General features: G+C 42.0%; 1 protein-coding gene across 1 annotated transcript in view; it reads left to right on the top strand.

The window, feature by feature from the left end:
• Nucleotides 1-6,320: 6,320 nt before the first annotated feature.
• The window catches only part of LOC131219069 (protein neprosin-like), a 35,657-nt gene continuing 28,411 nt past the window's right edge, over nt 6,321-13,566 (top strand). Inside the window, exons 1-4 of the mRNA XM_058214052.1 lie at nt 6,321-6,465; nt 7,126-7,209; nt 8,483-8,692; nt 9,237-9,399. Of these exons, the coding sequence (XP_058070035.1) occupies nt 6,409-6,465; nt 7,126-7,209; nt 8,483-8,692; nt 9,237-9,399 (514 nt within the window). The 5' untranslated portion in view covers nt 6,321-6,408. The remainder of the gene's footprint in view (nt 6,466-7,125; nt 7,210-8,482; nt 8,693-9,236; nt 9,400-13,566) is intronic.

Genomic DNA, 13,566 nt, shown 5'->3' with positions numbered 1-13,566 from the left:
TGTCTCAAATAATCCTCTAATAAATAAATCCACCAGGATACATATATATACATAACTATAAATTGTCCATAATTGTTTCAATTTTTTTTACTTATTATTTCTAAATATCTTATTCCTACTTGTCTCTATCTAGAGGTGCTAATTGTCTCTATCCCATTCGGTAACATTCCATGTAATATCACCATACAATTTACTTGTCTCTATCTAGGTGACCTAAATATTAATTAACAACATCAGATCACAAATAATCATAAGTAGCAATATGACAAAATGTAAAGAAAAATTATCAAAATATATTAGAAATAATTTATCCATACACCTACAACTCTACAAGAAGATAATGTTTAAAAATAAATAAGAAGATGATGCATATGATCATTAACATACAATAGTGCATAATGCAACTATATAAGGAGATAATAAAGTAATATGTTATCATTGTTTATTTCCTCTACATGATAGTAAATCAAGTGGACTTTAAAAGAAATTTGTGATCATCATAATTTTATATTGTATTGTATGGAAAAAAAATAATAATTTAGAAGGGTACACATGATTCGGATTGGTTCATGATGCATTTAGAGTGTATGCATGACTTGGAAGGACAACTTTTAAGTATTATCGAACCGCCTGCTTATCATTCATCACGCTTTGCTAGAGTACTGAAGTTTTTTTTTTTTTTGTTATTGTGAATGATATTATGTGGTTTAAAAGCGCACGTACTTTACGTGCAATCACCACAGGAGATTTTTGGTTTTATGGCTGGATTTCTAATCCGTATGATGAAGCAATACATGTAAACTAGCGCAAGACAACAGAGCTAGGATGTCACCTGCTGTGGGACCGCAAGCTGATTGCGTGGTGATCCCTAATACGACGTAACTTCATGGTGACGTGTGTATTATCCAAGCCTTCCATTCATATTTTTAGGCATGAGCTCAAAATTGCAGCATCTCCAAAGCTCAAGTGGACCATGCCACTGGAAACAGTGGGGGTAATGATATTTACTGTTAAAACTTTCTTTAAAATGTATTAATGTTTATTTTCCATCTTTGAATGTAATCCATCGTATCTTAGAAAATTATAACATCTGAGTCATAAACACTTGTTTGTTGAAATCAGACCATATGATAAGATTAATTTCTAACCGTCTAATATTTTTTCATAAATCTAATATTAGATGATCAAGTGGGCATAATTTTTTCCTAAATCTAAACTGATACCCATACTTAAGATGGGTTAATTTGAACTAATTTTATGCCATGTATGTAAGTCTCAAGTGCATGTGTATTGTCTATGATACTTCGCAAGAGTACCAAAGGTGTTTCTCAGGGAGGGATCCAGGCATATATATAATGGTAGGTTGTGGAGCCCAAGCACTGTGGGCCCCACAATGATGTATGTGTTTCATCCGTGCCATCCACCCATTCTTTCATATCATTTTATGATATGAGCCCAAAAATGAGTTTGATCCAAATCTCAATGGACCACATAGTGTTGATTGAACGCCCACCATTAAATACTTTTTGGGAGCCACAAAAGTTTTGGATCAAGCTCATAAATATTTTTTCCCTTCGTCCAAGTCTTTATTACCTAATTAACGGGTTAGATGTCAAATAACCATTACATTTGGCCCTAGGATATTTTTAATGGTGTAATTCAATCACTACTGTTTTCCCATGGTGTGGTCCACCTGAGATTTATATCTACCTCAATTTTATGGTCAAGCCCTAAAATTATATTTCAAACCGAATGGACGGCATAGATAAAACATATACATCATAGTGGGTCCCACATAGCACCAACCACTAAGGCACGTGAAATCCAACGCTGGACTGCAAAAATCCCACTAGCGTAAATTCGAAGGAGGGCCTGTGAAGCCCATGCCTGAAATGACGTTTCAAGCTCCCATTGACTATTCTCTAGAAACGGATTCGCTACTTGTGGTCGGTGCTCTGTGGGCCCCATCATGATGTATGTGTTTCATCCATTCCGTCCATCTATTTTTCTAGATCAATTTATGTGTAATACACAAAAAATGAGATATATCCTGGTCTCAAGTGGACCACATTACAGGAAAGTGTTGAATGAACTTCAACCATTAAAAACTTTTTGGGGGCCATAAAAGTATTGGATCAAGTTGATCTTTGTTTTTTCCCTTCATCTGGGTCTTTATGACCTAATCAATAGATTGGATGTTAAATAAACAGTACAGTGGGCCTTAGGAGGATTTAAATGATGGATATCCAATCACTGTTGTTTTCCTGTGGTGTGGTCCAATTGAGATTTACATCCCTCTAATTTTTGGGGTAAAGAACTAAAATGATATTTAAAAATTGATGAACGGATTGGATGAAACATATACATCATGGTGGGACCCACAGAGCACCGACCACCAGATCGAGGGATGGTGTCAGGGGGAGTAGCCAATCCGTATCCCTATTCTCCGGAAAAAAAAAAAAAAAAAGCAACCCAGATCCATTCCATCCTTTCTACCTCCAACTATAGCTGTTCTTGGACCCACGCTACAGGCAGATACGTGAGAGATCTAATCCATCCACTCATCAGGTGGGGCATCAGCGGGCCATCAGTCACGGAACCTGAATCAAGATCCAAGCCACTCATCAGGTGGACCCCATTCTCCAACAGAATCAAGAAAGAGAAAAAAAGAAGAAGAAGAAGAACTCACCTAATCTCCTTGATGATGTTGGTCGGGTGGGCGTGCGGCGAGCAGGGGCAGCGGACTGGGTGGGGACCGTGGGGTAGAGATAGAGAAGGAGAAGAAAAGGGAGGCAGTCGTGCGGTGGGGAGTGGGGACCGTGGGGTGGGGTAGGGTTTTTATTTTTTATGATATATATATATATATATATATATATATATAAAATATTTTAAAATATCAAAAAACCTATTTCTAACGAGCCGAGTCGAGCTCGAGTTCGAGGCGAGTCGAGTTAAAATGGCAATGGTCGAACTCGGCTCGAACTCAACTCGAGCTACAGAATTTTAGCTTGACTCGGCCCAACTCAGCCATTCAAGCCGAGTCAATCCGAGCTGACTCGAGCCGAGTCGAGCGAGTTATTCGAGCTAGCTCGACTCGTGAACAGCTCTAGTGGTCGGTGCTCTGTGTGCCCCACCATGATGTATGTGTTTCATCCATGCTTTCCATCTATTTTTATAGATCATTTTATGATATGAAAGAAAAAATGAGATATATCTCAATCTCAAGTGAACCACATTACAGGAAACAGTGTTGAATAAACGTTGACCATTAAAAACGTTTTGGGGGCTATAAAAGTTTTGGATCTAGCTGATATTTATTTTTTCCCTTCATCTGGGTCTTTATGACCTAATCAATAGATTGGATGTCAAATAAACAGTACAATGGACCTTGGGAGGATTTTAATGGTGGATATCCAATTATTATTGTTTTCCTGTGGTGTGGTCCACCTAAGATTTAGGTACCTATCAATTTTTTTTTATCAATCCATAAGATGATCTGTAAAAATGTATGAAGGGAATGGATGAAACACATACATCATGGTGGGGCCCACAGAGCACTGACCACCAGCCACGGGGTTGGTGTCAGGGTGAGCAGCCAATCCGTCCCCTCCTAGCCGGCTAGCCTGAGGCTAGGGCAGTAGCTGGCATGTGGTACTGACGGACCACATGGTCCACGCCGACTTCCGAGAGGATGAGTTTCAGCGGGAAACACACCAATCAAGGGAAATGCTACTTGACTCTCGCACATGCCAATCGGGCACATGTATGCAATGAAAGCAGATCATCAGATGGACCCCATGATCAGATGATCTGAGTCAAAGTCAATGTTATAATCTAACATCTTCACTGACACTTTCATATTCGATGGGGACTAATGGTCAATTTCTTTCCATTATTTTCATCCGAGTGTGGCCCACCTAATGCGCAACCTAGCTGGAATTTTGGGCCAACGAACCTGAAGCTTCTTACATGTGTCATATCAGTGACGCCTGAGCATGAAAGAAACGGATTGGCTACTCCCTGTTCAGTGATTTGTGGGCCCCACTATGATGTATGTATTTAATCGATGTCATTCATCCATTTTCACGGATCATTTTAAGGCTTGATACAAAATATTAGAGGGATAAAAATCTCAGGTGGACCACACCACAGGAAAACAATAATGATTGGATATCCTCTATTAAAATCCTCCTCATGCTCCGGGTCGAGTCTGGTCGGTTCAGGCCGGATCCTTTCGGTTCGGTTATCCGGGTCAGATCGGTCCGGATTGGCCTTTATCCGGACCCGACCCAAAATACGATCGGATCTGGGTGGACAGACTCGATCAGGTCGATTTAAGTCGTCGGTTCTATTTAGAATGGTACCAAATCGAGTAGGATCGGGTCCAAAATGCCCACCTCTAGGCGTAACCTTTCTATTCTCCTAATTTTTCTAAGCCCTTTTCATGTAGGGCACATCTCATATAACTTAAAAGATCAAAAGTTATAATCAAACTAAAACTTACTATTTATAATAAAAATGAAATTAAAATGGACTTTTGACTATTAATATGATGGAATCTCGCAAATCTAACTTCGGTAACCCAATGCGGTACGGTTGGTTGGCTAAAGTCACTTCTCCTATCCCATAATCTGTTGGGGAACCACCGAAGGACATGGAGGTGAATCAAGTAGAGTATTCTGGTCACACAAACAAGCCCAATAATAAAGACTACGTGGAAAAATCATTTAAAAAAAATAGTTATGGTACAAAGCAACAGTAATCACTATGAAAGCAGAAATTACAAGATATAGGAAGAATATCCAATTCAAACAATCCTCAAATCTCTCCTTACAAGCCCTTTGAAACCCTACCAACTAATGATTAGGTTAGATTGATAATATACATTACAATGGGCCTTAGGAAGTTTTCAATAGTAGGAATTCAATCCCCACTGCTTCCTATGGTGTGGTCCACTTAAGCCTTAAATTTGCCTCTTTTTTCAGCTCATTTCCTAAAATGATCTGTCAAAATGGATGGACAATGTGGATAAAACAATACATCATGGTTGGCCCCACAAATCGCCTGATAGACTATCACAAACCTATCCAACCCTCAATTCTAACATTCACATGAACCACACGAGGCTGTCACACATAATGTTATACTATTCCTTATTGTTTATGGTGTGACCCACATAGCTAGTCTTAACCCATTTAGCAAAGCACGTGATGGATGGGGTGGATCTGATGCGTGTTCTCCCCGCATAGCAATCGTTTTGTGCAAGTCACACATTCTTCAATTGGGGTAGCGCAATCTATGGGAGAAAACTCGTTTATCATGCAGATGCTTTCATAGAATACATTCCATGTACTGGTATGTAATGTTTCATTACTTTAGCCTTTGTACTATTTCAATGATTCAAACTGGATATATGATGGTCCTCACCAAATTTTACGTGGAAAAACTCTCACAGAGAAAAACCCCGGCACAAAGCTGACCATAATGCATTATAAAAGCAGAAATTACAAGACCTACGCATTATCGATCCAAACAAGCATCGAATTTTCTCTACAAGTCTAAGCTATGCCCTTGAAACTTTTAGTAACGAATTTAAAAAACCTAAAACACATCTTGCTTCCTAAATCCCGATTACACCATATATATTCTATAGTAACACAATCAAATAGAAAACAAATCCTACACTTATGCAATTATTTATTACCTTTTATGGTACTTTAATCACCTTGACAATTTGTTAATCACATCGAACACCTTCAGTGACACTGGGAAAAACACCAAAACATTTCAGCGATAAAATATGGACTTTTTCAATGGCATCGAGCACTCGTCGATGGCATCAAGTGGTTTGTCAATGGCGTTGTTTACATATTTAAGACATCAACAACATTTTCTAGTATACGCCATCCAAATTAGGATTCATCACATATATTAACTTGAGTTCAACTTTAACTAAATTGTGGAAACAAAACATTAAAAAAATCAAGAAAATTCTAACTTCCTACCTATGAAACTCGTTCATTGAAATATAACTAAATATTTGTCATTTGCAACTGTCCATTAAATGTCTACCAATCTTGACTAAATGTCCACCACTTTTATCATTGACGTTACATTCCCTCCCCCAGTTACACTGCGATTACAGAGCAACGTGGCCCACCAAATCACCGATGGTCATGTGGCGCACATGCAAAAGAAACTCATACTGATGATTGAGCAACATTATAAATAGCCTCATTTGAGATAGAGTGTCCATCTACCTATCCTCTATTTCCTAACAAGTGTCCATCAACCAATCCTCGATGTCCACTCCAATTAGTTGTAATTAATAGTAGGATTTTGATTGTAGTTTTGTTGGCAATTTCTATTGTTTATGGAAATGCAAGAAGTCTATCGAAAGAAGAATACATGGAATTGAAGGCACAGCTCAAGCTTCTTAATAAGCCTGCTGTCAAGAGCATTCAGGTGACTCTTCTAACAATATCACTACTATGTGATTCATTGCACCAGTGTTTTATTATTATTATTATTATTATTATTTAAATCTGATGTTTAATTGCGTCTTGAGGGGCTTAGTTTTTAGTTATCGAAATCCTTTGTTTGGTGTCCTACGGATGGATGGGCTGAAAATTTCCTCCATCAAAAGCACTCAGCCCTCTGATTGGTGGATGTTCTTGTGATGAACACATACATTTCAAACAAGTAAATACTATATGTTTGAACTTTGTGGGGCCCACCCGTGATGTGTGTGTGAAATCCAAACTGCGGATCCCGTGTGCTGATCCAAAACTCACATGGGTGTGGCCCACAAAAGTTTTGGAACTGCAATCGAAGTGTCTCTTCAACCTTGTGGGGTCATAACTAATGGTTGATCCCACCGTCCATCTAATGGAAGGGTTGGATGCACCCACACATCACTTACTATGGAGTGTCCTGGTTCAAACTCCGCTGCTAATCCAAACCGTCTCCACGCTTCTATGTCTACATGGGCCTGTTTCTTTGGTTCAAAAATACAAAATAAATAAATAAATAAAGGTTAATACACCACCACCACCATCCTAATCAACGGCTTCGCTATCATTAGAATGTTTTTGAATATTGATGGAGGTTTGATGGTTATTACAGACTCAACATGGTGATATCGACTGTGTGGACATGTATAAGCAACCTGCTTTTGATCATCCGTTACTGAAGAATCACACAATTCAGGTCTGTTTTTCTTCATTTACTTTTTCTTTATCCCGCTTTATGGAAGCTTGTGATAAATGAACGGTTCAGATCAACTTGATCTCCTCAGATAACATTGCACACAAAAGTTTGGCTACTAAAAAATATGAATGTTTGGTTTAATTGGTCAGAGATTATCATCAACATTGGTATAATAAGAGGCCCATATGATTTAGTCATCCAAACCGTAGAACTTGGGGCTCCCAATCATGGATGGACCATGCTCAAAGAAACTTGCCAATCTCACAAATTCAATCTTTTATTAATTTGTTGGCATGCAATGCATTGTTAAGAAGAAAGACACTTGTAGGTAGTCACATCAAATTCAGTCATGTGGCCTACCTGAGACATTGATCCGGGCCATCCATCTGATCGAACGGATTCCCCAGCAGCCACCACATGGAAATCACGTTGATAGAATGGTCCTAACAATCTGATCTCTGTAACAATCCCCGGTCAAGGCAACCAGATGCACTAGGATTGCCTTGTAAACGTGGTTGCCACTAGACATGGACCAACCAAGTTCAGGCCCAGCGGATGGAGATTCCAGACTGTCCATTTTGTGGGCCGTCGATCAGATGATCGCCTGATCTGAGTATGAACTGGATTCTAAACAACTATATCTTGAAATTAAACATACTAACAATCAAAGTTCCTAATAGAGGAATGATCACATGGTGATATGTTCGAGTTATGTGTGGCCCATGGTGATATGTGTTTGTCATCCAACCCGTTCATTAGGTATGCACCCCCATGTTACGCTTACATCTCAGAATCCTACATGATCCATAGCACACGTGGGCGATGCCAAATGAAACAATGGGGTAATTGGGGAGGGAGGGCCCCTTTCATAGAAACTTCCAAATGAAATCTGGGGTCCACCATATTGTGCATACATCATCGAATGCATTCATCTGATGAGCCACGCTAGGATAAAGGGACATACCAAAACACAACCCATTCCAAAACTCAAGTGGGTCACAAAAAGTGATTATATAATTTTTAGGTCTGATTGAACATTACTGCCTGTGGTGTTTCCCACCTGACGTTTTGAATCGGGATGATTCTTGGGATGTGAGGTGAGAAAAAGAACTAGAACTAGATGCACGATTTAGATTCAGCATGCATATCTTGCATGGTAATTATCATACATTAGAACTCGTTTTTGACTGTTCTTTACAATATCAATGATTACGTGTTTGGCATTCTATTTCTATATGCATTTTTAACATCTAGACTGTCATTCATTATGCAGATGAGGCCAACTTCCTATCCAGAGGGGATGGGAAATCAAGACCCTTCAAATGCCAATCTAGAGATTGGGCTTAAAGATGATGGGTGTCCACTTGGGACTGTACCCATTCGACGGACTAAAATACAAGAGTTAATGAGTGCAAAATCTCCCTCTCAATTTGGTAGAAAAAATCTGAAAAATAAACGACTCTCCTCCACAGTTGGTCATCATGTAAGTACTTTTTTTTTCTATAGATTTATGCAGACATGTGAAGGATCCAAGCCGTTCATCATGATCCAAGGGTAGCATTTTCATTTAGTGCTCTATCGGGACACATGCACAGCCCAGCCAATCGATCTGTGTCGTACATTTGATCAAACCATGTGAACAATAGCCCTACAAAATGTCTCTGTGTATTTTTTTTGCAGCCCATCATGAATTTTCTATAGTTCTCAGCAATCACTTTTATCGGAATATCCTAACCATCCGATCTATGGCTTGTAAAATGGATGGCTATAAGAAATAAGCCAACTTATGGATAGATCAAATTATCATCTGATCAATGATTTTAAGAAGGAGGCAAATGAAACATGTGGTCAACCTAGTAGACGGTACCAATTGATTTGGAGTGTGCAAATGTCACAATTTACTAGGAGTGCTATAAGTAACAGTGATAACAATTTATGGAAGAAAAGAAAAAGGAGCATACTTAAGTAAGATGATGTATGTAATATTAATCCACTTGTCTTTTATTTCTTTTTTTTTTTTTATCAAGCATGCTATTGCAATGTTGTTTAGTCAGGTGTATGGAACCCAAGCGACTATGAATGTGTGGAGCCCACAACTTCAAGATCAAGGGCAATTCAGCCTGGCCCAGTTATGGCTTCTCAATGGCCATGATGATCAGCTCAATAGCATAGAGGCCGGATGGCATGTAAGTTGCTGCTTCTACTAATGAAAAATAAGAAAAAAGTAATTTATCTTAGTATCTTCTTATTCTTCATTTCTTTTTTCAGAACATATCGTAAATGAAAATGCATGGAGGCACATGGGAAAATTTTCGAGTAAATGGAGATAAATGGTATTTAATGTGTGTTTAGATAGAATTAAATGCTTGGAAATGAAATGAAATGAAATGGGAGTAAATGGATATGGAAATGAAATATTCCTAAATGACATGTGTTGGGGACAAAACATACAAGTCCGCAGACTCGGACTTAATGCCTCGGGTCACCAAAGGATGTGTCAAATCCGAGGAATTATTCGCTAGACCGAGGCAAAGGTTGAGTCGGCCCTGACGAGTCGTCAGTGTCTCGGGCATGCTTCGGGCGGACCTCTTTATCGGATCGACCGTCACAAGATGAAGCCGCACTCCGGATGTCTTGGGATAAGATTCCCGATCCCGAAGCTCACGGGATCGGATGAAGGCACGAGACGGACACGATCCTGTTTCCGTGATCCCAGGAGAAGATCCCGCGCACAATACCAGGAAGAGAATCCTCGTACGATTAAATGCCCCAGCAGCTATAAAAGAAGGGGGGCCCTCACCTTGAGAGGTACGAAAAAAATTCCTCCTAAAAATCTTTCAATATTTTGAGACCCCGAGTCCAGGCCTGACTTTGGCATCGGAGGGTCCCCTGCTCGAGCCAGGGTCTCCTTTGTTTTCTTTCTGTGCAGGCATACAAGGGTCCAGGAGGACGAACCAGATAATTGCATCAACAGTTTGGCGCCGTCTGTGGGAACGTGCAAAAAGCCATCCCGTACCTCTATACTGAGTCCAATGGTGATGACTAGAAGGACGGTCCCAGAAGAAGATTTGAATGAGAACGCGATTACAGGGCCACCCGGTCCAATCGCCGTTCCCCCAGCCCAGAACGCACCTAACAACCGCCGACGAGGGGCGACCGGAACAAGCAACAATCAGCGGGGTCGCGACGATGGGCGGTTGGACAAGGAGGTTCAAGAAATCCGTTCTGATATGAATACGATGAAGCAGATGCTGGAACGAATGTATCAGCAGCAAATGCAGCCACTCCCGCATCCTCAAGGGGAGACAGCGCACGTACCGACGGCGGCGGTTGATCCCCAATCTTCCGCGCCGCAGTCTTTCCGGCCGAGCCAACCCCAAGGCGGACCAGAACCATCTCCAGCGCAGTCAGCCAACGCCTCCCTCCCCCCGACTGATCTTCGGCACGAAATAGAGCGAAGAAGGCGCAATCGCCCTTCCATGGAAGGCACGGCAGAAAGCAGCGAACCTTGGAAAGCCGACATTCAAAATTTCAAAAAAGAAGTGCGGGAAGAGATGGCAAAAGAGATGGCGGACATAAAGCACGGCCGGAACGTATATTCAACCGGGTCCGAAGCGAAAGCATCCCCCTTTGTGGACTCGGTATTGAAAGCCCGATTGCCCGAGAGGTTTCGATTACCTCAAATCGCTCCTTTCACCGGCAAGACTGACCCGACCGAGCATATTGAGTGCTTCAGAACCTATATGGAACTCCATGATGCCTCGGATGCAGTAATGTGTCGGGCCTTTTCTCTTACATTGACTGATGTAGCTCGACTGTGGTTCAAACAGCTGAAGCCAAAGTCCATCAGTTCATTCGTTGAGCTGAGCGACGCCTTCCTCACCAACTTCATCGGCGGAAAGAAAAAATTAAAGCCCCCTGCACATCTGAATAACCTAGTCCAGAAGCAGGGAGAGCTATTGAAAGATTACATCAAGCGTTTTAATTTCGAATCCCTTCAAGTTCGGAAACATTCGGAAGAAACGGCCCTCAATGCACTCATACAAGGAGTTAGGGATAAGCCATTCCTGGCATCTCTAGACAAAACTCCGCCCGATACTCTGGCAGAGTTTATGGCGCGGTCCGATAAATATGCCAACGCCGAGGAAGCACGAATCCTGCGTGAAACTAAAACCTCGGCCAAAGAGTCGGCCAAAAAAGAAGCCGACTCGGCCGGGGGAAGGAAACGCAAAGAGGATCAAGCACGTGACGAGCGAAGGTCAAGAAAACGGCCGGATCGAAAATTTTCCATATACACTCCCCTGAATAAGACTCGGGAAGAGGTACTGATGGAAATAAAAGACGAAGGCTTTGTTAGCTGGCCCAGTAAGCTCAGGAGTAATCCTAATCGGCGGGATAAGGATAAGTACTGCCATTATCACCGCGATCACGGGCATAACACAAGTGATTGCCGTCACTTAAAAGAAGAAATCGAACGACTCATAAAAGACGGCCGACTCAGAGAACATATGGTCAAAGCTGGGGCATCCGAGGCGCGCCCGACCGAGAGTCAGCCTATGGAAGAAATCCGGACGATTATCGGCGGTCCACAATGTGGGGGCGACTCAAACAACGCGCGAAGGAATCACGCACGAAAACTCAGTCAGCCTCGGTCCGAGCTCATGATTATAGATCGGCCATCAAAGGAAAAGAAAAGAGAAAGGTATTGCATATCGTTCACTGAAGAAGACGCCCGAGGTATCCATCACCCCCACGATGATGCGCTGATCGTCTCCTTGGCGATCGCTAACCGAAAAGTGTTTCGGATACTCGTCGATACAGGGTCATCTGCAGACGTGTTATTTACTCAAGCGTTCGACAAAATGGGGATCGAACGATCCGCGTTACGCCCGGTTCGGACCCCATTGATCGGTTTTTTCGGAGGACAAGTATTGCCCGAGGGGACTGTCTCATTACCACTCACTGCTGGCACTGCCCCGCATCAGACGACGATGATGGTTGACTTCCTGGTCGTCGATCAACCCTCGGTATACAACGCGATACTCGGCCGACCTTCATTGAGTCTCCTCCAGGCCGTGGTATCCACATACCATCTTACAATGAAATTCCCGACCGAGTCAGGAGTCGGAATTGTCAAAGGAGACAAGCAAGACGCGAGGCGATGTTACATGATAGCTGTAAAAGGAGCCGCCGACAAGAATCCGACCAACATATTAACAATCGAATCGTTGGACCCTCGGGGCGAGAATTATGAACGAGGACAGCCGGTCGAAGATCTTGTCTCAATTGCCTTAGTCGAAACAGATGGATCCAAGACAGTGCGAATTGGCTCATCTCTGCAGTCCCCTTTGAGAGAAAAGCTGATCGCCCTGCTCCGAAAGTACGCCGACGTATTCGCTTGGAATCATGAAGATATGCAAGGGATCGACCCCTCCGTGGTGACTCACCGACTTAACGCCGATCCGTCTATCGACCGATCCGACAGAAGCGACGACCGCTCGGCCCTGAACGATACGCCATCATCGAGAAAGAAATCAACAAACTACTCCAAGCTAGTTTCATAGAAGAAATACACTATCCAGAGTGGGTCGCGAATGTCGTGCTTGTAAAGAAGTCCAACGGGAAGTGGCGAGTCTGTATTGATTATACCGACTTGAATAAAGCCTGCCCCAAAGATAGCTTTCCGCTTCCGAGGATAGACCAGCTAGTAGATAGTACAGCCGGACATGAGCTCCTTAGCTTCATGGATGCTTATTCGGGATATAATCAAATTGTAATGCATCAAACAGATAAATCAAAAACTACCTTTGTCACCGACAAAGGCCTTTATTGTTACCGAGTGATGCCATTTGGTCTGAAGAATGCCGGTGCAACTTATCAAAGGTTAGTTAACAAAATCTTTGCTCGACTTATAGGCCGAACCATGGAAGTATACATCGACGACATGCTTGTCAAGAGCATACACGCGGCGGATCATGTGAATGATTTGGAAGAAATGTTTCTAATCCTGCGGAAGTTCCGGATGAAGCTAAATCCAAGTAAATGTGCTTTTGGAGTAGGCTCCGGAAAATTCCTCGGTTTCTTAGTCAGTCAGCGAGGAATAGAGGCAAACCCTGAGAAGATAAAGGCTCTGATTGATATGGAATCCCCCAAAACCATTAAGGACGTCCAAAGATTGACCGGACGAGTCACAGCACTTAATCGATTCCTGTCCAGAGCTACGGATAAATGTCTCCCTTTCTTCAAACAATTGAAGGAAGACAAGCGATGGGTTGGACGGAAGAGTGTGAAGCAGCATTCCAGCAATTAAAATCATATCTCGGTTCTGCACCTCTCTTATCAAAACCCGAACCAGGG

Source organism: Magnolia sinica, chromosome 11, assembly GCF_029962835.1.
Source record: "Magnolia sinica isolate HGM2019 chromosome 11, MsV1, whole genome shotgun sequence".
Lineage (NCBI taxonomy): Eukaryota > Viridiplantae > Streptophyta > Magnoliopsida > Magnoliales > Magnoliaceae > Magnolia > Magnolia sinica.
Note: the sequence above shows the minus strand (reverse complement) of the source record. Positions and strands in the feature narration are given on the sequence as shown.